This window comes from Temnothorax longispinosus, chromosome 7 (genome assembly GCF_030848805.1).
Source record: "Temnothorax longispinosus isolate EJ_2023e chromosome 7, Tlon_JGU_v1, whole genome shotgun sequence".
Lineage (NCBI taxonomy): Eukaryota > Metazoa > Arthropoda > Insecta > Hymenoptera > Formicidae > Temnothorax > Temnothorax longispinosus.
In genome coordinates this window covers 19,211,583-19,231,752 of record NC_092364.1, presented here as the reverse complement: position 1 = coordinate 19,231,752, position 20,170 = coordinate 19,211,583, and the positions used below count along the sequence as shown (strand labels likewise).

Here is a 20,170-nt window from a genome sequence, read left to right as displayed (position 1 = left end):
AGAGTGCACTTTCTCTCTTTCTCTCTCTCTCTTTCTCTCGCTCTTTCTGCGGAGAGCGCACCAACGCCAACGCCATATACAGCGGACCGGTTTTCGCCGCGACTTGCGGCTGCATGCCCCGCGACCGTCCGCGTGACGTGGCGCGTAATGTTGATTTTTCGAGGGATCAACTTTAACCCCCTTCCTCTCTTCTTTTCTCCACAGGGCGCCGACGAGGATGACAGCGCTTCCGTTGCCTCGGTAAGTTCATCACCCACCGCAGATCGCGATTATTGCGCGCGCCAATCCGACGAGAGCGACGCAGCACGGGCCGTAATTCTCTTCCCTGGTCGGACGTGCATCGCCGGCCCCTGATAAATGCACGCCAGATCGTGGCCGGGGATCTTAATTAAAATTCGCTCGCTCTCGATCGAACGGCCCGCTCGATCTTCCGCGTGCTGCTGATCGATCCCGGCGATCCCTCGTGCCCATTAATCGCTAATAATCGCTACGATCGATGCTTTCCCGAAGCAACTGGACGGAAAATCGCGGGAGTGGCTGGTCAGAGCGGCGCAGGGAGACTATCAGGCGTTGGCGAAGCTCGCGGCCGAGGAACCTCGTCTCACTAGGCTCAAGGTAGGATAAACTATATCATTTTATTCCGCCATGTATGAGATTTACAAGTTGTGAATCATTTTATGAGCGTTTTGTGCAACTCACCCTGCTTTATTTATTTGCTTATAAATTATCTTGCCCTCTTTTTCGAAATTTGCGTCATCCTACTTTGCGGATTTGGAATTTTAGTATATATCTATAGGCAGAAAATAAATGCGACAATCTTGGAACATCGTGTACAAACAGAACGTATGATTCGTGGCACTGGCAGCGGCCACGTTGCATGCTAAAATTTCCTAGACTCGCGCGTCGTTTATCGGACCTTTATCGTACACGTAATATACACGCGCGGTCGCACGATGGATCTCATTGAATTACAGCTACGCCACCTCGGGTGATAATGACAAAGGTAGCGGGCGGGAGGTTCGGAAATATAATTACGGTGTGGCTTACCGTAGGCCTGGGGATCAGGCCGTTATTACACGCACGGCAGAACTTAACACCTGCGGCGTTGTAAATTCGCCGTTTTCGCGCGCCGCCATTGACAGGTCAATAAATCTAAGAGCCCCCGTGGCAATCAGGCGGCCGTTGTATACCATGCTAGCGATATGTGGAGCGGATCAGGAGTGGCGGATGGTAGCGGGTTAAGGGCTATTCACACCACTTGTATCGATTATAAATCGCCGCCTGTCAAGTGGTTTCGACCGCCACGGATGCAGCACGAGTCTGCTCCTTCAGGGGAGATACAGCTGAAACTAAACTCCGATACATTTTACATTAATAATAATTAATTGCAATCTTGTGATATATCGAAAAAAATTAGCAGAATAATATTTTCAGGAATTTAGTTGGTCGTGAATTAAATTTTGATATTTTAGCAATTTTGTCGTTTCTTTTATCACTCGTTTCTATCGTTTTCTCTGGACATTCTGAAGCGACCTTAACACGCGCGCGCGCGCCATCGGATGAACGAGAAAGAGGAAGGGATGAGAGGGTGAAATGGTCAAAAGGTGGGGACGTTGCACGGTGGTTGGAGATAGTCGGCGAAAGGGGTAGAGGCGGCTTGACCGCACAGGGGCTGCGTGCTGAATTCATTCCACTGGACAAGGTTGCCCCACACCCACCATCGCCATGCCACGTTGGCCTCATCCCTTGGGATAAATTGGCCGAACCCGCGTGTTTGCGGATAACATTGCCGCGATATACGTTCGCCTATAACCGCTACCGTACGAACCTAACCGTCCGCGGTACCCTTTTTACGACGTGTCTCGGACTCGCGGAAATTGGCAACGAACTGCTCTGTCGTTGTTTGTTTTTCTGACTGACTTTTTTTTTCATTTGCGCATATTCTCCACAAAACACGCACGATAAACCAGGCGAACGAACCAATTTACGATATTTGGAAAGCGAGAGGCAAAAAAAACAGACTCGAGCGTCGGCAATTTTTCGAGGAGACTTATGGTCGATTTTGATTAACATAAAGTGAACATTCGCCAAATTGTCACGTTGTTGATCGCGTAAATTTTTATCGAAGATATGTGTATCGAATAGATATTGTCCAAGATCAATTGTTCCTGACTGCGAGTCTTTGACACGTAGACATATAATAATAATCTATCATCGATGAATATGCAACAGTTTGGGCTGGAGAGGGTGTGAGACGATAGGGTGCTGGAGAGCGAGTGAAGTAAGCGACAGGGGGGGTGTCTGTGTCGAGAGGGAAAGGGAAGGGGATCGTCAGTAGGCATGCCAATTACTCTCCCGGTAATTAAATCAACAGCGGAGCTAATCAACGTTACCCCCGGCATATCTCCATCCCCCATGGAGCCTTCGTCGGAATAAATAAATCGGACGATTATTCAATATTCGGCTAACGATTTCATCCGCGAAGATTTTGTTAGTGTAACGAACAATTAATAGTATCAAATAATTGTAATTTTAAAGGGAAATTTTGAAACTATATAAGTTGATGAGACTTAACAGTTTATTTATGTGTTTCGAAATAAAGAAGAACAGAGATCAAATATTTTTATTCGATCTCTATTACATCTTACATCTTTCATTGCTGTATATGGTCTACTGGTCACGATAGGCGCGGCATGTATCTTTTTTTTTATACAAAGCCCATTAAAGAGATCCGTAAATACACACGGCTTACGTGATTCGTGCCCGAACGATGTAGACGGCCATTGTATTCTGTGGGTCAGGTGTACATCGTCGTCATCGGGGGAGAGAGGCGCTGTGTGCCCATTATGCTTTATTAACGGACGCGTCTGGCATCGCGATAGATTCGCCTCTGTGAGTCGCGCGGTGCGTTCCTCGGAAATGCAGGACGGGTGCATCGGTCTGACGTGACGCGCGCGCGGCTGGCCCCTGTTCGATCGGGAACCTCATTACGTTTATTTCCATGAACCCGCTTCTATGCTTCGACAGCTGCAACTATCGCCGATAGCGCTCGTGAAACTTTTTTTATTTTGCGTTCACTTAATTTTTTACTTCCCAAAAATTAAACAGATTTTGACATATCAGTCTTAAATTAACCTCCAAAAATACCAATAAGTTGAATAAAGTTGAAAAAGTTTGATTTTATCAAACGACGTTAGACGTTTGTAAAACGTAACGAATTATTAATAGTGCAGCGTTCGCGGAGGACATAGCTATAATAATTGAGTTCTGCGTCGCTCGCGAATGAAAGCTGTTAGTAAGGATCGCCGGCAACATTATATAGTGGCCGGTGTTTGCGGGTTTGGCCTCCGTGTATTTATCTCGTAGTATCTCCCGGTTTAATAACGCCAGGCAATCAGGAGGCATACCCCGTCCGTCCGTTCCGTGCATTCGTATACCGGGCCTCTCGTCGGCTCTGCTCGCCTCTCCATGCCGATAAATAATAACCATTTGTATCGGATTCTAATTACTCGCTCTAAGCAAACAAATAAACGGCGGGAGATGAGACGTGCCGTGAGAGAGGAGGTGGGCTTAATATTATGGTGGCTGCGGGCTGATTTAAGGAGTGTGGGACCGCCCACCTCGAAGATGTATCTTCGTGCCGAGTATCGGTCCACCTGTTATGAGTGTTTCAACGCCACTGTGCGCCCTACCTCCTTTTTTTTTCTTCCTCGTTTTGTTTCGCCTCGCCACCGCGGTGTACCCTCGTCGATCGAGAAAAATTTCGATACCTCACGAACCTGTCGAGAATGTCGAGCGACGAGCGATTATAACGGGCACGGGAATCACGGGGACGACGCGACGACTGGGAATAATTCGCGCGTACTAGCCGAGCGAATTACCCGCGCGAGTCCTTCCATTTGCGACCGATAAATTACGAATATCGCCCTGAGGACTGCTCTTTAAGTGGCGTTATAGCCTTTCGTCGGGGCAGCGCGGCAAACGTGGGAAGGAATTCGCTTTCAGAGGCGACTCCACGGGGCGATCCTTTCTCGCGATGACGGCCATGATCGATAAGAGGCAGCGCGAGAGGAGAGAAACGCGTTTTCGCTTAAAAGGTCCTCAAAAAAGGTCGACGGTAGTTCGTTACCGGTGGGCTATTAGCGGGCGTAACGCACGTCGTAGGAGCGTCGAAGGACTAAGTAAACCCAGGCTAACAAGGAGGCGTATCCAACGGCCACGAATGATCTACCGATCCGAAGTTGGCATTATTTCGCTCATACCCTCTCCGTCTTTCGCTGTCTCCTCTCGTCCGACCTCTCGCCCCCTTACTCCTTTTCCTCCTGTATACATCCACGAGTCCTGCCTACCTATAGGCGAATATATCTACCTGCGCCTCCTACCTACGCCCCCGAATATTAACACTCTGATTTATGCGCGTAATTATCTCTAGTTATTTTCTTAGTATGGCCCCGGTACCTCTCTCTGTAGCTTGTCTTCGTAGCTGCTGGTGCTGCTGATGCACAACAAATTAACCGTTCCTTCTTCCGCCTCTCTTTGCTCCGCACGTTTCGCACAATCCTTTTTTTTCTCTTTCCGCTCTTTCTCTCGGCGCCATTCTTGCCGTTCTCCTGGCGCGTATTTATAGGGGCTTCGTTTAATTTTTTAATCAATGGCATTCTTATTATTCGTCGTATTTCTCCACGAACGAACGCTCGGTAAAGTCGCTTCGAGTCTGCTGAGGCTGAGGAAAGAGGGGACGATAGCGGGTTGCGCCTTCATCCGCAACTCGGATTCGACCCGCGGAGATCATTTATTCTCGCGACGACTCACCAAACGACCTGTCCCGCCTCTCTATGGGTCGTGCATGCTTTGAAGTGTAGAATATACACGCCTGAGATATATTCCCGTTCGCTTGTTTAATGGTTACTATTAAATTTATCTCGCGTATGTCAAAGATGGCTTTAGAATGATTAAGGATCATTAGATGATACTGAAACATTACCTCCGGCGAGATCTCCCCTGGTGAAATACACCTCGGACTTATCAGATCGTAATATTGAAACGTTCTCTTTGTGTGGTTGCATTAGCGTTACATTTTGATACGCGATGTATCGAAGCGAATTTACGATTTCGATAATTGAATCTCGTCTTGTAATAGTCTCGGAATCGCATCGGAGCGTTATCGCGTGCAATGCTACAACTGCCAGGAGTCGAATCTCCCCTCGTCTCCGCGCAGGTAAAAAAAATCAAGCGGCAGCCCGTCCGAGATATTTCAGCTGAGAATAGGTTTTATGAGGCGCATTCGAAGGTGTCGGGGATCAGGGCGCCAGGGCGTCGTCATCGCGACATGGGATCGTCTTGCATAGTGCCCTTTTTATGAGTCTCCGTTTCTCGCCTGCTCTCCTTTCGGCATATAGGATCCCTTTGGAGTTTCATTCTTTGCCCCGTTATACAGATCAACCGCTTTGTTTGTTCGCTATTCTTCAACGACGATTCGATCGGTTTTCGTGGTTTGTCCGTCATTTGTTCCCACCTCCAAAAAAGCGAAAATCACAAAAGTCAAGTAGAGTTACAATATTATTGGTGAAATAAGTTATGATTTTCTTCTTTTCTTCTCTTTGAAAATCAACAACGATATCTGCCAGTATACCTCTATTCTGTAATTCTTAACTACAGTGTCGTTATTGTTATATTGTCATCGCGCAGATTTTTTACCGTATATTATACCTGCGCAACGACAATATAATGAAACTGTTGTTAAAGGTTACAGAATTAAGACCTAAGTACAGTTGACCGTCATTTAATTTTTTTGACAAAAGATAAAACGCTTTATTTGCTTTCATTATATCTACAAGAATAACTCGGGTGTGTCGCTATAATTGTTTTTGGCTGTCACTGATTATAAGACTTACCTCCCCATCATCGCCGTTCACTCTGATATTGCGATAAGAAGTGTCGCAAGCTCGACTCGTTCCGGGCCGATGAATGAGGCGGATTGATACGCCAATATTAATATCGCTCATATCACCGATAAGAGTACGATCGCACGATCGCGCGCGAGGATCTTCCTCGGCGTTCGCTCTGGCAAACGGGCGCGCGGGATCGGGAATCAAGGCGAGGTATATAAGCCGACACGCGATAAGCGAGTCTAATTTAAATATTTCTCGAATAATCCCGGCGCCTTTCCGTTTCGCCTCGCTCGCGCGCGAATAATGTCTGGTATACATCGTGACAGGAATGTCCCGTACCACGTGATTAATGTCGTAGTACAGGTGTACCGATACATTGTAACGCGTATACTCGTGTCGGGGTCCCGGCACGCACGGCAGGGCTGTGATCCGCATTCGCGCATAATTTTACCGCGCCTTGAGCGAGGTTCCGAGAAATTATGCGCGTAATAACGAGGAACGACGAAACCGTCGGCCGACGGTATCTACCCGCGAAATCGTTCGTGACGTGCGCTCGTCGATCGTGCCCAGCGCAGCCCGGTGCCCGGTGGTGCTCGGCGCGTCCAAGGAGTAAAGAGGACGAGGTGAGAGGAGGAGAAAGACGGCAGGGCGTTCACCGGGGGGATACCGCGCTTCTTTCGTGTTATATATCCGCACACTCTTTCTCCTTGGTGCGTCGACTACTCGGCTGTCCTGCTTGTTCGCACTGCGCGTCGCTAATTAGCTTCAAGACCGATGGCTATCTGTCCAGCCACATGTCCTTAAAGTGGCGAGCCCAAACATCCGGTACGCCTTTTCCGTTTGGAATTCGAGCTCGTCTACGGATTCGTGACGACGATTTGCCGTTGACGACTGCGCTTCTTCCACTCGGTTTTATGGCCACCTTCATTAGTGAAAAATATTCATTTATTTCATTGTTGTGTAACATTATTTATCTTGGCGGATTATGAGCACCATAGTGCGATGGAACGATTAATTCCTTTTTTTATTTCCATACGTTGTATTGTCTCGTTATGCCAGAAACTTTTTTATACGTCGAGATCGTAGAGATATTCAAGGAGGAAAAAAAGAATAAAGATACTTATCCGACACTTTCATTATTACGTATCTGGTATCATTTTATGGGGTCTATGAGAGAACAGGTGTAATCTAATAAACGTAAACTCTTTATATATACGTATAGTTGCATTTTGCAGTACAAAGAATGTCTATCTGATACATGGTGGTGTAATGACACAGGTTTAATGCAGCGTGTATGATTAATGGTGTGCTATATATGAGTAGTGTATATTTAAAGGAGCGTATATACGTATAATTAAACAGCATTTATACGTGTAAGCGTTTTATCGCTACATACATCACAGGTGCATTGCGAGAATATAAACGCGCTCCGACTTTGATTTCGTTACGAGCCCATGCATCATCGCCGATGCATAAGTGATCAAAACGCGGAATCATTAGCCGTCGGATTCGCGGCTGGCACCTCATTGAATTTGGAGTCTTGCCTAGAATTAATCTGCATGAAATCGGTGGCCCCTGTAATGGCGCCGTGCCACTTTCGAATCGACCGCGTTGTACACGATGGAGGAGATCATAGCAATACCAAACACACACCGTGCGCGCGCACGTACATGCACATCACATATACACACGCACACATACGAACGCGTAGATACACGCTCGAACGTCGTGCAATTAGTAAGCGGAGCTCATTATGGAGATTCCTCGCGTAACTAAATACTTAATACAGGTCTCGTTGTCCCTTTCGCTCAAACCTCTGCTCTCTTTTTCTCTTTTCCTCCCCGCTTTGAATTCGTAAAGAGCCACATTGCTAGAGGCAGACAACCCGCATATAATGACAGTCGCTAAGAGAAGAGCCCCTGGCGTTTCTATAAACGCGCAATATACACACGCGCGCGCGCGCACACACACACACACACACACACACACACACACACACACACACACGCAACACCGCGCACGCATGTGTTTCCCCTGTATAAGAACCTGCTCTAAACGCGTCGGACGGATCGCGTGTCGATCTACGCCGAGATATTTGTTACTTTACAGTTGTATCACGTTTTGCGCGTGGAAACAAAGCCATTGTTTGTAGTACGTACACGCTGCGCCCGTCTGAGCTGACCGGCCGCGCTGCAAACCGGCGTTCACGCCGATCGGGGATGCGAGGCGCCCTGTCGAAATCTGTCGACCTCCGACCTCATCCTGTCAAATGCAACATGTTTACGTTTATCGCCTTCGTTGCAGTGAGCCATTCTGAATTTCTTTCTAACGAGATCTCGATGAATGTATCTTGCTATCGGAATTGCGTGTAAATTTAGCTCCTCTCGTAGCTAACTCTAGCTTCTCTTTGATACCGCCTGCTTTGCCGCGAATTCTCGAGGATCAAGTCCGTAGTATACAAATCATGGGCTTGTGGAGGAACTTCTTTACATCTTCCTACGCATTTAGCTGCTTTCTTTCTTCTTTTTTATTGTACATTTTCTTTCTTTCCACGGTCGCATGACGGTCTGCGCTTTGCCGGCGTGTGGAGAAGTCGTGGCGGCGGCACGATCTGATGAATTCGGGAGACGTCGTTGATATTTCAGTGTCAGGGTCGGCGGTTTTTGTCATTTGTAGCGGCGTGCTTCGGAACGCTGTGTACACCGGTGTGTCGCTAAGCTAAATCGAGTTTAGGCTCTAATTACACGACGACGACCGCGTCGTTTCGTATCCGTCGTATACTGGGTGTTCCATGTATCGCACGCTTTACCGCCAAGGACATGGACAAACATTTAGACGTCATACTCAGAGAACATCGTTCATTTTAATAGCAAAGCGAATGAATATTAACGTAAGCGAGTAAAAATTAACACTTATATTCAGTCTGAAAAAAAATGTAAATGCATGACGAAATCCGTATTCTTTATCTCAATCTTGAATTTACTTCGTTGAGAACAGCTTTGATAATTAGAGATTGCATTAATCTAATATATAAAAATTGCGACGGGTGATGGAAAAATCGGCTCTCGAGGACGGTGGAAAACCTCACGCGAGAATCTAGAGTCGAGAGAAGGTGTGTGTACCCCGGGACACACCGTATATGTAAAGGGGGGGAGAGCATGAGCCGCGCGTATCGTGTCACGCTGCACAGATAAGGATCCAGGTTTCGTTTTAATGCGGCTACGAATGCTCGTTAACGACTGCGCTCGTGGTCCGTCGCCTCGGCTATTATATTCACGTATATACGTACACGCATATACGTGTTGGGCATTCGCACCAAGTCGACAGCTCCGCGAACCGACTCCTCCTACACAGACCGGACGCCTTCCTTCGGGATCGGCTGTTATGAAAGCGAACCCTCGAATTAAACGGCACCCTCTTAATCCTCTCTCGTTTGTTTCCTCGTCTACCTGCGTTATCTCTTCAACTCGGCGTTAACGACGCCATTGGCGTTGATCGCCCGATATTCTGCTTGATATCCGCGCGCGACGTCAGGAGTATAAACATATCTATCTTGGTCGTTGCTTGTAGAGGCTGTTTCTCATCTTTTTTATCTTTATAATGCTCTTGACAGATACTGTTTAGCTATCAAAGTTTCTAATATAGCTGAGAAATATAATTGCACAATCCTTCAATTTAATATAATTCAGAAGAAAATAACGTTTCGTCAGATATATTGGCTTATTTTATAAGATAATAATGTGTAATGTAAAAAGTTTAGAGTAAAATAAATGGATAAAATATGATCTGTAAGAGTATTATATTAGTTATTTTATGTAGGAGATATTAATTAGTCGCACAGTAGGTTCCGACGAGTTTTAATTGCTCTGGCATATCTCGCTACCTTGAAGAAAACAAATATTCCGCTCACGTTTGTCTCTTCCTCGAAAATACAGAAAAACGCGACCACGGCGAAGATTAGCCGATCGCTATCGGCTCGGTTGTCTTACCTTAACGAGTTGGCTACATCCCTAGCCTGTCTCGAACCATTTCTCCCGTTTTGCTCCGACTCGACTGGCCCTCTTCCGCTTCTCTGGCTTCCGAAGGGAAACATTCGCGCAGGTAGAAACGTATACAGTATTTCACGATATACACTGCTAGATATGAATAATGAATCCGCTCTCTTTTTTGCGTCGTTACGAGCGGATTTACGTCTCAAGGGTCGAAAACGTGGCGACGCCGTCGTAAATCTTGCGGTGAGCCTTGTCTGCTGTTAATTTGTAAGTGACGCCAACATAGTAGCCACAAGAAGAAGCGAATTATCATATCCAGTATACAAGTTATTCCGAGATTGATTGCGAATCATCTTTAAAAATAGATTTATATTTTTTTGCGTGGAATGTTTAAAATGTGATTCTCTATATTATATGAAATATTTAAAATATAACTTTTTTATTTATTTATAATGTATATCTAGAAACTATCGGAGTTTCTTTTTTCGAATTTTCTTTAAAAAATGTCGCGCGTTACATATTTATGTAGTAGTTAAGTAGTTTATAGCTGAAACAAATTATGGCAATTTTTGGGACACTTTTTATTCCAAAACTACACACATTTGCGGCCACTTGGAGCACTTCCGCTTTTTTCTGGTAAATTATGCTACATATATAAAAATATATACCAGTGTTAATGAGAGAGAATTTTCAAAATGCCGTGGCAAGGTCTGCGAAAATAATTCCGCAACTGTGCGCAACAGTTCCTGCGGGAAATTTACCGCTAATATTTTTTTGCTTCACGGACGCATTAGAGTTAAAACACTTGGAATATATAGCGCAGTACTGACTTTGGGAAATTTATCGGTCCTTTCCTGTCCTCTCCTTGTCCTCGAATTGCGCTCACTGTGTTGCAGCGAAACGCAGACTTGGCGCCACTCAGGGACCGCACGGCCATCGTTAAACGATCGTTAAGACGAGATCGTATCTTTCTTTGGACCTTTCTAACCGCGCGTCCTTTCCTCTCGGGTCTCGATTTCACAAAATATTTTCGGCGATTTACGCAAAACGTCAACCGCAAACAACTTGTGAAATTATAGTTCCACTTTTCCGAAAAAATATGTCGGGTTACTTCCCCCGAAAAGAAAGTCCGATTTGTTTCGTTATCGTAAATTCTTTTTCTTCTTCTTTATATTCTATATTTGATGCAACTATTTGTATAATTCTCGTACACGCGCGTGGATCTGCCAATATTATTTAAGAAAAGCTAAAATGCATCTCAAGGGATAGATAGATAGTGATTAATTAATATAGTTGCGTTACGAATTCCACCGTTTGTGGCCACGAGGGAGAAAGAGAGGCCATTGCGGTGCGCAAGGTCGTTACTTCCCGTAACGAATTGTTCATTTAATTTTGCTGAACATTTTCGGCGCCGCGGTGGGGCTCGGTTGTAACCCTGGACAGCACGTTCCAATAAATCGAGAATGAAGCGGAAGGAGAGAATAGAGAAAGAGAAAAAAATACATTCGAGTTTCCTTTCGCGGGGGAAACATTATTCGGCATGAAAACAGAAAAGGGACGAGCAGTTTCATTTCAAGTGGGCTACGGTTTTATGCTTTTTCTAGATGTTATCTGGTTCCCAAATTTTTTTTACGCGCGACGGCGCAGAAGAGAAAAATATAAATCAGGGAAATAGAAGGTAGGCAACAGGAGTTTATTACATCCAATTTACAACTATTCTTTCTTCAGCGATAAAAGAATGAATACAGCAATATTATACAATTTCCATATGCATTTAGCACGAGAATAAGGTATTTTTAATTTCAACGAAACGCTTCAGGAGATAGTCCGTGCTAAAATATTTGTAATGGAACTTCCGCGTCGAATTAATCGAAGCCTTTCGTTTTTCGACGAGTAAACCGCTTTTAAATCTGAATCGATCGATCCGCGCGCGATATTTTCCATCAGAAATATTTTAACGAGAGCGATGTCGAGCTTGGAATTATATCTGTTTGCCGGGCGTCTCTTTATTGGATTTCGGGAGTTACGAAAAATATCAATTAAACATAAAAGCGCCGGGCCGTGTCATCCGATAATGGTGGAGATCGGTTGCCCCGAGGGCATGGAGTAATTGGGATAAAGGCGAGGGAGGGAAAAAGGGATTTTGGAGAAAACAATACTGCAAATAATACAAAGCAAATTGCAGTCGCGACTTATTGTATCTATCATATGGATAATTGGCGCGCGTGTCGAACGAACGGCCTCCTATGCAATTTTGAATCGACCGCGATATTTTGCCCCTGCGTATAATGGAGGCTTGCTATTTAATAAAGCTACATTGTCGATCTTCGCTAATTCCGATTAAATATATCGGAGGAGAAAAGGAAAAATATCGATGCCTTTCCACAAGTGCAAAGCTATCTCTTGATTCATTACAAGGTTTTTGTAATTTTCTCAGGATAATTGAATGGAAAACTAGCAATATCTACAATATGTAGAATTATTTGCACGTGCGATCTCTCTCTCTCTTTCTTTTTCTCTCTTTCTCGCTCTGGTTGATAGCATGTGCGGTTATTGCTGCGTCCTTCAGAAGCAAATATAACTTTCCATAAACTCCTCAATCACTTCGATGTTCGCGAGCCCTTGCGTTCATTTGTTTGGCCACTAATTCGTTTGCCCTCCGGGGGTTTCACGGATTCAAAGACGAAGACACGCGCGCGCGGAGAGCGGACGGAAGAGGGGGCGCAGCTGGAACCAAACAGTTCTCCGGCTCGTGATTTCCAGCAGGTTCATTAGCGCTCCTGTCCTTTGATTAATGGCCGCCGGAGGATATCATTCGCCACCGGTTTTCTTACAGATCATTTCACCGTCACCTATCTAGATGGTCGTTAAGATGATCCTCCTACGAACCCCACCGGCCGAGACAACTCGCGTATGAAATCGCGCCCGTCACGACGTTTCCCATTACAGGTTTACGCCAAGTTATCACCTGGCGCGCGTCGCCATCGACGCTATCGTCGCGTGTCATCGCATTACTCTAACTCCGATTTTAATATTGGCCCGAGAACGTGCGTCCGCGCCTTGAGCATCGTTATTAATTTCGTAAGAGAGTGCCCCGCGTAATTGAGGTAATTTAACATTTCGTATCACCGATACACGACGGTGTGAAGTCGTTAATCCGGTTAATGCAAAATAATTTCGCAGTATAGAAAGTATATCGAAACTTGTGAAGCGAGATAAAATTTATGATGATGTAACACTCGATATACTTACCATTAAAAAATGTTTGCTATTCAGTAACTTCTACATTAAATAAAGCGACGAATATTCAGTTTTCTCGCTATCCGTTTATCTATCTTGTCGTGGAAATGTAATCGCGAAGTTTCCTCCGCCGCGCCGGCGAGTGACAACTCTGTAGAGGGAAATGCTACATTCTTTGACACCGGCTGTGACGCATTTCTTTAGAAAGTTATCGATTATTCTTTGCGGCTTGTGGAATTATTCATGAGATCTTCCGCGCTCTGAAAGGTACCACCTGTTCTTCCCGGCAGAAGAAATAGTAGATATGAAAAGCAGTCGTCGAATCTTTCGCGTCGGTGAGCTGGTTACACCATGAGATCACGCGGCGAAAATATTTTTTGTCTTCGTAAAATTGTCACCTGCTCGAAGGAATTTAATTCATTCATCCGTTGAGACAATCCCGGATTGGTTATGTTGCAATTTGGTTGTTAATGATTTCTCTTGGAAGATATTTCACCACTAATGGCCTTTTTGGATTCCATATTTGGATTCCATTTTTTTTAGATTCCATATTTTATACAATTTAAAAAGTTCGAGGACTATGTTGCCCAACGAATATCGTGATTGTATGATTTTAATGCGATAAAATACATGTTTCCTGATATTATATTTATAAATCGCCGAAGGCAATAGAGAAAAAATATCGAGTTTCTTATTGGTTACAATTTTTGAAGAGGTTGGTCCTGGTGATCTGCGTCGCGGACACAAAGTCGCGGCAACGCTCACGGCTTGTGTCGATCTGGAATAAGGGGTGTAAGAGGAGGGTAAAGGAGGAGGATAAAGAGGAAAGAATGGCGCCCACGCGTTATGCTAACACTCGCGCCGCCGACACGGACTGGGTGGTCCCGCTCCGCTCCACCTACTCACCCTTCAGCCCCTCTCGTGGTCCACACCTTCGTCGCCTGGATGAGCATACAAATACGACTAATTTCACCGATCGGAGACCCCCGAACGATCTTGTCGACCAATAATCGGCCGATATCTCAGAGATATGGCCGGTCTCGGAGCCGCCCGAATGTCGCATACGGACATAAGTGAGATTTTTCTTTTTTAAACGCTCTTTAAACTTTGTAATCCGCCTTTACTCCTTGAGGAGCGCTCATCGAGGAGCCGTCTTTTCGAGTTCCGACCGGATGTAGCCCACGAGAATAAGCGCATTATATGAACAATCGGACATTTGTTTGCTAATCTGCGACTGCTGCTTTAATCCTGTCCGCTTTTGTTGGTGACGCAGACAAAGTAGAATAAACGAGAAGTTAAGAGCATTGTCGGGATGGTATTATCAAACCGGCATATAATAATTTAGAATTACGTCATGTTCTTATCCAAAAGTCATATAATGAATGATTTTTAAACTCTTTGTAAATGTCACAACTTAGTCCCATTTTATTCGGAGTAATTGTAACAAATCGCGATCGGACAGCGTAACACAGTACCGAGGAATCATCGCCGTTCGAGAAGAACAACGTGGGGTCTTCGGCAACGTTAAAGGGATCGCGATGAGGAGAAGAAACGAGAGAGGCGGAGGTGTGAATGAGGCTTGCTTGTAGCGACGCCTCCACTCACGGCGCTCCCGTTGTGTCAACACCTTGGACGAACATTCCCACCACCACCCTAACCGTCAGAGAGTCGCGGCGCTCCCGCGTCTCCCTTCGCCACACCTCTCCCTGGCTTCGCGCTCCTGAATTCATTCGGATGATAAACATCTTGGCCGCTCCTCGCATAATTCGTCGCGGGGAGGCATCTATTCACACTCTCAATGAGGCACGACGGTGTGAATGATTGAGGGGAAGATAAGAGGCTAGAGCAGATTAGAGGGATTCATCATCATAAAGTCGATTCTATATTCTTCTAATTTTTTTACTGAGCTTAACGTTTAACAACTTGTTGAATAAAATTAGCGTCAGTTTGACGGAAGAAAAGAGAGCCTTGATAAGTTTGACACTCATTTTTAACATAAAGCAAATATAAACCTCACACGTTTTTAACATGTTTTTAACATCTGAAAAAAAATTTTTTTTTTCAACTAAATTCTATAGAGAGAATCAATCGACGGTTCGTCATTGCTCGTAGTGACGCAAGATTTGTCCGCATCACGTCCGGTACAACATTCGAGCTTACGGTTCCCCGAGAATCCCCGAGTCTCGGATGTCTCGCGCGGAGGCACTAAGTGGAAATTGTTGTCAAAAACGGCGGGCTCGCACCGCGCGTACCGGTTCGACGATTCTGCCGGCTGGTGGGTCATATATTTCGAAACCTGCTACAGCGAAGAACGCGCACGTGGGCGCGAGGAGCGGAATGGAAAGACACACTCTTGCACCACCAATTTACCTGTAGCCGCCGTTCGTCGTTTAGTCGTAAAAAAAAAAACGCATAATTTGCGTGGCACTTTGATCCGTAGTCTTCGAGTGATAATTCAGTTCTGGTCGTGCTGAAAATGATACAGTTAATTATTAGAACATTGAAACACTTAAAGTTTTCAGACCATTTTTTATTCTTTCCATAAAAAACTTAACTCGTCTCTTTCGCGACAGAGCTTCCAGTTCAGGAAACTGTCGCAAGTTTCTTTGACGAACACCAGGCGCTCGCATCCCTAAATATCACGAGAGACCAGCGCGATCACTTCAGCTTTCCTTTCGTCCCGGCCGATGGCAATAAAGTCATATTGTTTTTGCGACGTTCGCGTCGCTTTAACGCCCGGCAATATAACTTTAACAACTCTCCCTATACGGCCCGCGATGGAACGCGAGAGAAGAGGAAGCCGGTGCGCGCACGGTGCGCTGGCGATGTGCGGGCGGGAGGGACGGATAAGGCGAACGAGATCCCAGTGACTTTGTGCCCAACGCGGCGCCAGAACCTCCGGCCTGGGGTCCCGTGAACGCCGCAGGAACGTCGGACGTTGTACATCGTCGGACGGACGGACCATGGCCCATGGGTCCGGATGCGGCGGGATATACCCCCTCGTATACATCGTGGGGCGACCCAACCCACCCGTTAGACCCTCGTAAAATTTTTTCTCGATCTTTTTGGTCCTCGATCCTCTCCACAGAGCAAACGGTCCGCTACAGCTTCGACGTCCGAGGATTTAATTTGGGCGACTACGGCGTTCTCGTTTCACGTTCTCCTTTCCCCTCCCCCCTGCCTCCTCTCTTCCCGCCGATATTCCCTCTCGTTCTCTCATTCCTTCTCTCAGTCTCTCCGCTCTTTTCGAGAGCCACTCTCCTCGATCCTTATCCGATGGTTTATCATATCCACTCGCCGTGAAGGATCCTCGAACGAGGCACGGGCGCGGTTGGCTCGTTTTATCGAGACGCGTCCCGTAATCGCTCGCCTCTCCGGTCGAGAGGATTAATATGATATAATTAATAAATATCGACCGTGACACCTGATAATTCGACGAGCGTAAGTTAATGGCGTCGCGAGAGTCAGGACGAGAGGTATAAAGTGTGGAGGCAGGTGATCTCGGTCACATACTGCCTAGAGATTACGATACGGTCTTTCTCTTTGTATCTCTTAAGGTGTATTTTACGATTACGTATTCGCATATTATTGACTCGAAATGACGGTAAAACATCCGCCCGTCCGTGGAATCGCATCACAACTTAGGAATGTAACCTTATCCGCTTCACCTGTGCCTTATCTCAACGTACACAGACGACGTTAATTAAAAAAAAGGAGAGAAAAAAATTTGAAAGAAACTACCTTCTCCCGCACTTATCGTGTCATTTAAGCCGTTTATCTCGTCAACGACTGTCCCCCGGATGTAAACATTATTGACGCGATAATGAGTTCGGGCCTCGAGTCGAACTTTCCGACAGTTTCTTACAAATAGGGAAGAATCGGGGGACCGGCACTCTGGTTGAGCTTATGTCGCACGTGGCACCTAAAGCATAACAGCGTAAGGTTTTTTGCTCGTAAACGCTCCGAGGAAAAAAAAAGTCGACTTTTATTACACTATATCTGTTTTACGCTGTCAAGATGTGTTCTGCGACACTTCTTTCCGAAGAACCGATCCGAGAAAAAAAATGTGTCTGCTGGTCCCGTCGTTTAAATGATCTTGGCGCACGATATTCAAAGTTTTTTTTTATCTTTTTACTGTCAAAACTAACGAAGAATTATGGCAGTTACAAAAAAGATCCTCCATGGCAAATAAGACTTTTATTTTATTGTAAAAAATAGAAACCTCTGTCGTCCTTTCAATTTTTACAAATGACGTTAAATAATTACGAATGTAGCAGATATATCGTAAAAATGATCTTTAATAATGTGACAACTTGCCGAGAGGAAGAGGACGAATAAGAGCTCCACCCTTTGAACTAAGACAGCCTCTCTCTCTCTCTCTCTCTCTCTCTCTCTCTCTCTCTCTCTCTCTCTCTCTTCTCTCCATGTTCCCCTCACCCTCCTTGCGTTGCACCTCTCTCTCGTTCGTCGTGTATATGCTAATGCGAGACGAATGTCTCTCCCTTTTCCCCTTCGTGTCCTCTCGCCTCCGAAGGAGAGAGAGAGAGGGAGAAAGACAGTATCTTGTGTCTTCGTACGCTATGTCGACGACTTAGGAGGATGCGTTACCCCGTGGGCGTGTTTGTTCGGCTAAAATCTCCACAGTGGGACGCGGCTATGCAGTTGCACCCGGTACTTCGCCTGCTCCTACCCTCTTCCCTTCGTCCTCCCGTGCCTGAGCGTGCAATCGATTGCCCATCGACACGCTGCGATAGATTAGCTAGAATTATCGCCATGCGAATCGGGCGATCGTATACGCCGACATCGAAATCGACCGGCAAGAAAAGAGAAATATATCCACTGATGCATGGCGTGTTAGATCACTCGGTGAAGAATGCATTTTTTGGCTGATGCTTATTTATTCCACGTAGACCCCACGCAGGTGTCTCGATATGCGTTGATAAATATCGCGGGACAGGTTTACGTTTCGATATCTATATTAATTGAAGAGGATATAATCAGTCAGAATAAATTTGCCCGCACTTTTTCGCGCGTTATTGCACTTAATTTATATTTTTAATATATCGTTCTATAAACGACCATGTGACAGTGGCCATGTGACTTTGGTGTCGCGTCGAAGGATATATCGTCGCCGGTCACAGACATTGTAATGGGGGGTGCGTTGCTCGCTAGAGGAATATTACACGAGAGGGCAGTACCAAGAAGCCGAGAGAAGCGCTGAGGTAAACGTCTGAGGTTTCCCCGAGGGGACGACAAACGCGAGAGAGGTACAGAGAGGCGCAGTGATTTCTCTACGCCGAGAATTCGTAACACGTGTAGCCCGGTGGTTTATGGTGATTAGTAGTTTACTGGAGACATTTCCGTTGCCTGAATCGTCCCCGAGTTTCCCGTTCTTACATTAGTTACTCGATTCCGTCTACAGGGTACGGTAACGCCTTCCTTCCTCGAAATGTCGCCCGAAATGAAGCCACGAGTCTGCCTCGTAATTTACACCTAGCGGAACTGCACAGCTTCTATCAACTATCGCGGAAAGGGTAGAAAGAAAGTTTATTCACGATTTTTTTTCTGTGCGAGAGATAAGCTGCCGTCTATAAATATCCACATTCATAAATAAATCATAATCCTATATTCTAGATAAGAAATAGAATGTGAAATCTTAGACAGGAAAATTTATATCTCATCCGTGATGCTTTTACAGATTTTCTCTATTGGAAACTAGAGTAATTGAATATTTTTATTGCATTATAAAATTGGTATACTTTTTTTGGTTTTCTTCTTTTTTGCTTTAAAATACATTTGATCGTAATCCACGAAGAGAATCTGGATCTCGGGAGACTACTCGGCAACTAAATAGTTTCAGGAAGCGAGACTAGCGTGGGCGTGAATCTCCTAATTATTAGCATAACGTACAACGCCGTCTCGGGTGACAGTTATATCCGGACTAGAGAATCTGGCGACTCTGTTAACGTTTACTCGACGCCGCCCTGAATTCCAGTAGGTTAACGAGAGAGACATCTCGAGTTCTCGAGTGCTTCATCAGCTTAAGGACAGCTTGAGCTCAGGAGCTTGTTTCCACATACTAGGATACTACTTTCTCATTATAATGTGAAAAACGTTTATGTTTCTACAAGTGACGTAAACTAAATCAAGTCCCTCATCGACTTGCCCAAGTTCAAAGATGCATCCCGCAAAGATGCATCCGCCATTTCGCGTGAACTAAGTGCACTCGAGAAACTCGATCGGCGGACTGGTATCTGGTGAATCTCAAGTAGTCACGCAACGGCATGTGAAAATGCGTCGCAACACGTGCTGCACGCATGTTTCCGCAAAGCCGTGTTGCACCAGTCGGCTATTTACGAGCCGGCCGAAGCCACTGGAGGACGTTGGCAGGACTCGCATCGGCGCGCAACAAAAGAGATCGCGATACTCTAGAGAACACTTGCTGTCAGGCTAAACATTGACCACCCTTCGCCAATCGCCGAGCCACCCCAGCCGCGACCTGTTGGTGTTACGTTACGGGCCGCTCGTCTCGTAAGATACGTGAGAACACGAGCGGGTCCTCGCAAGGACCACGCGCGACGCCGCCAGCTCCACGTCCTGTCATTTATCTACCGCATAGGGGGGCCGGGGATGAGGCCGAAGGGGCCGGATCGACGACTCCTCGTGATTGATCAGCAGCAACGCCTCGACGACTAGCTGGCGTCGGCTCACTATACCTTGTGTCTCTTGCAACAGGAAATTTGGTACTTCCGCGAGGTCCTATATACGTACACACATATATATTATATCATATTATTGTGTCTCGCGAAAGAACTTGCGGTTAGATTAATTAGTCAAGCTCTAATCGCTAAAATTTAAAGTTTGACGATGTATTTGCAATGTGGAATCATCAACACTACCAGAAATTTAGAAACGGAATTAATTTTCTGCTTTTAAATCTATATAATTTTTATTTTCGTTATTTTTATAACATAAGTTATAAAACATAAAAGTTAATTAAAGTTAATTTTAATGTACTTTTTAATCTTGATGTTCTATCACGTACTA

The 20,170-nt window shown here is 45.5% G+C and overlaps 1 protein-coding gene across 2 annotated transcripts in view; it reads left to right on the top strand.

The window, feature by feature from the left end:
- The window catches only part of LOC139815616 (ankyrin repeat domain-containing protein SOWAHC-like), a 95,121-nt gene that overhangs the window by 24,929 nt on the left and 50,022 nt on the right, over positions 1–20,170 (top strand). For both annotated transcript variants that reach the window (XM_071782637.1, XM_071782638.1), the window contains exons 7-8: positions 205–240; positions 511–615. In XM_071782637.1, coding sequence (XP_071638738.1) covers positions 205–240; positions 511–615 — 141 coding nt within the window. The remainder of the gene's footprint in view (positions 1–204; positions 241–510; positions 616–20,170) is intronic.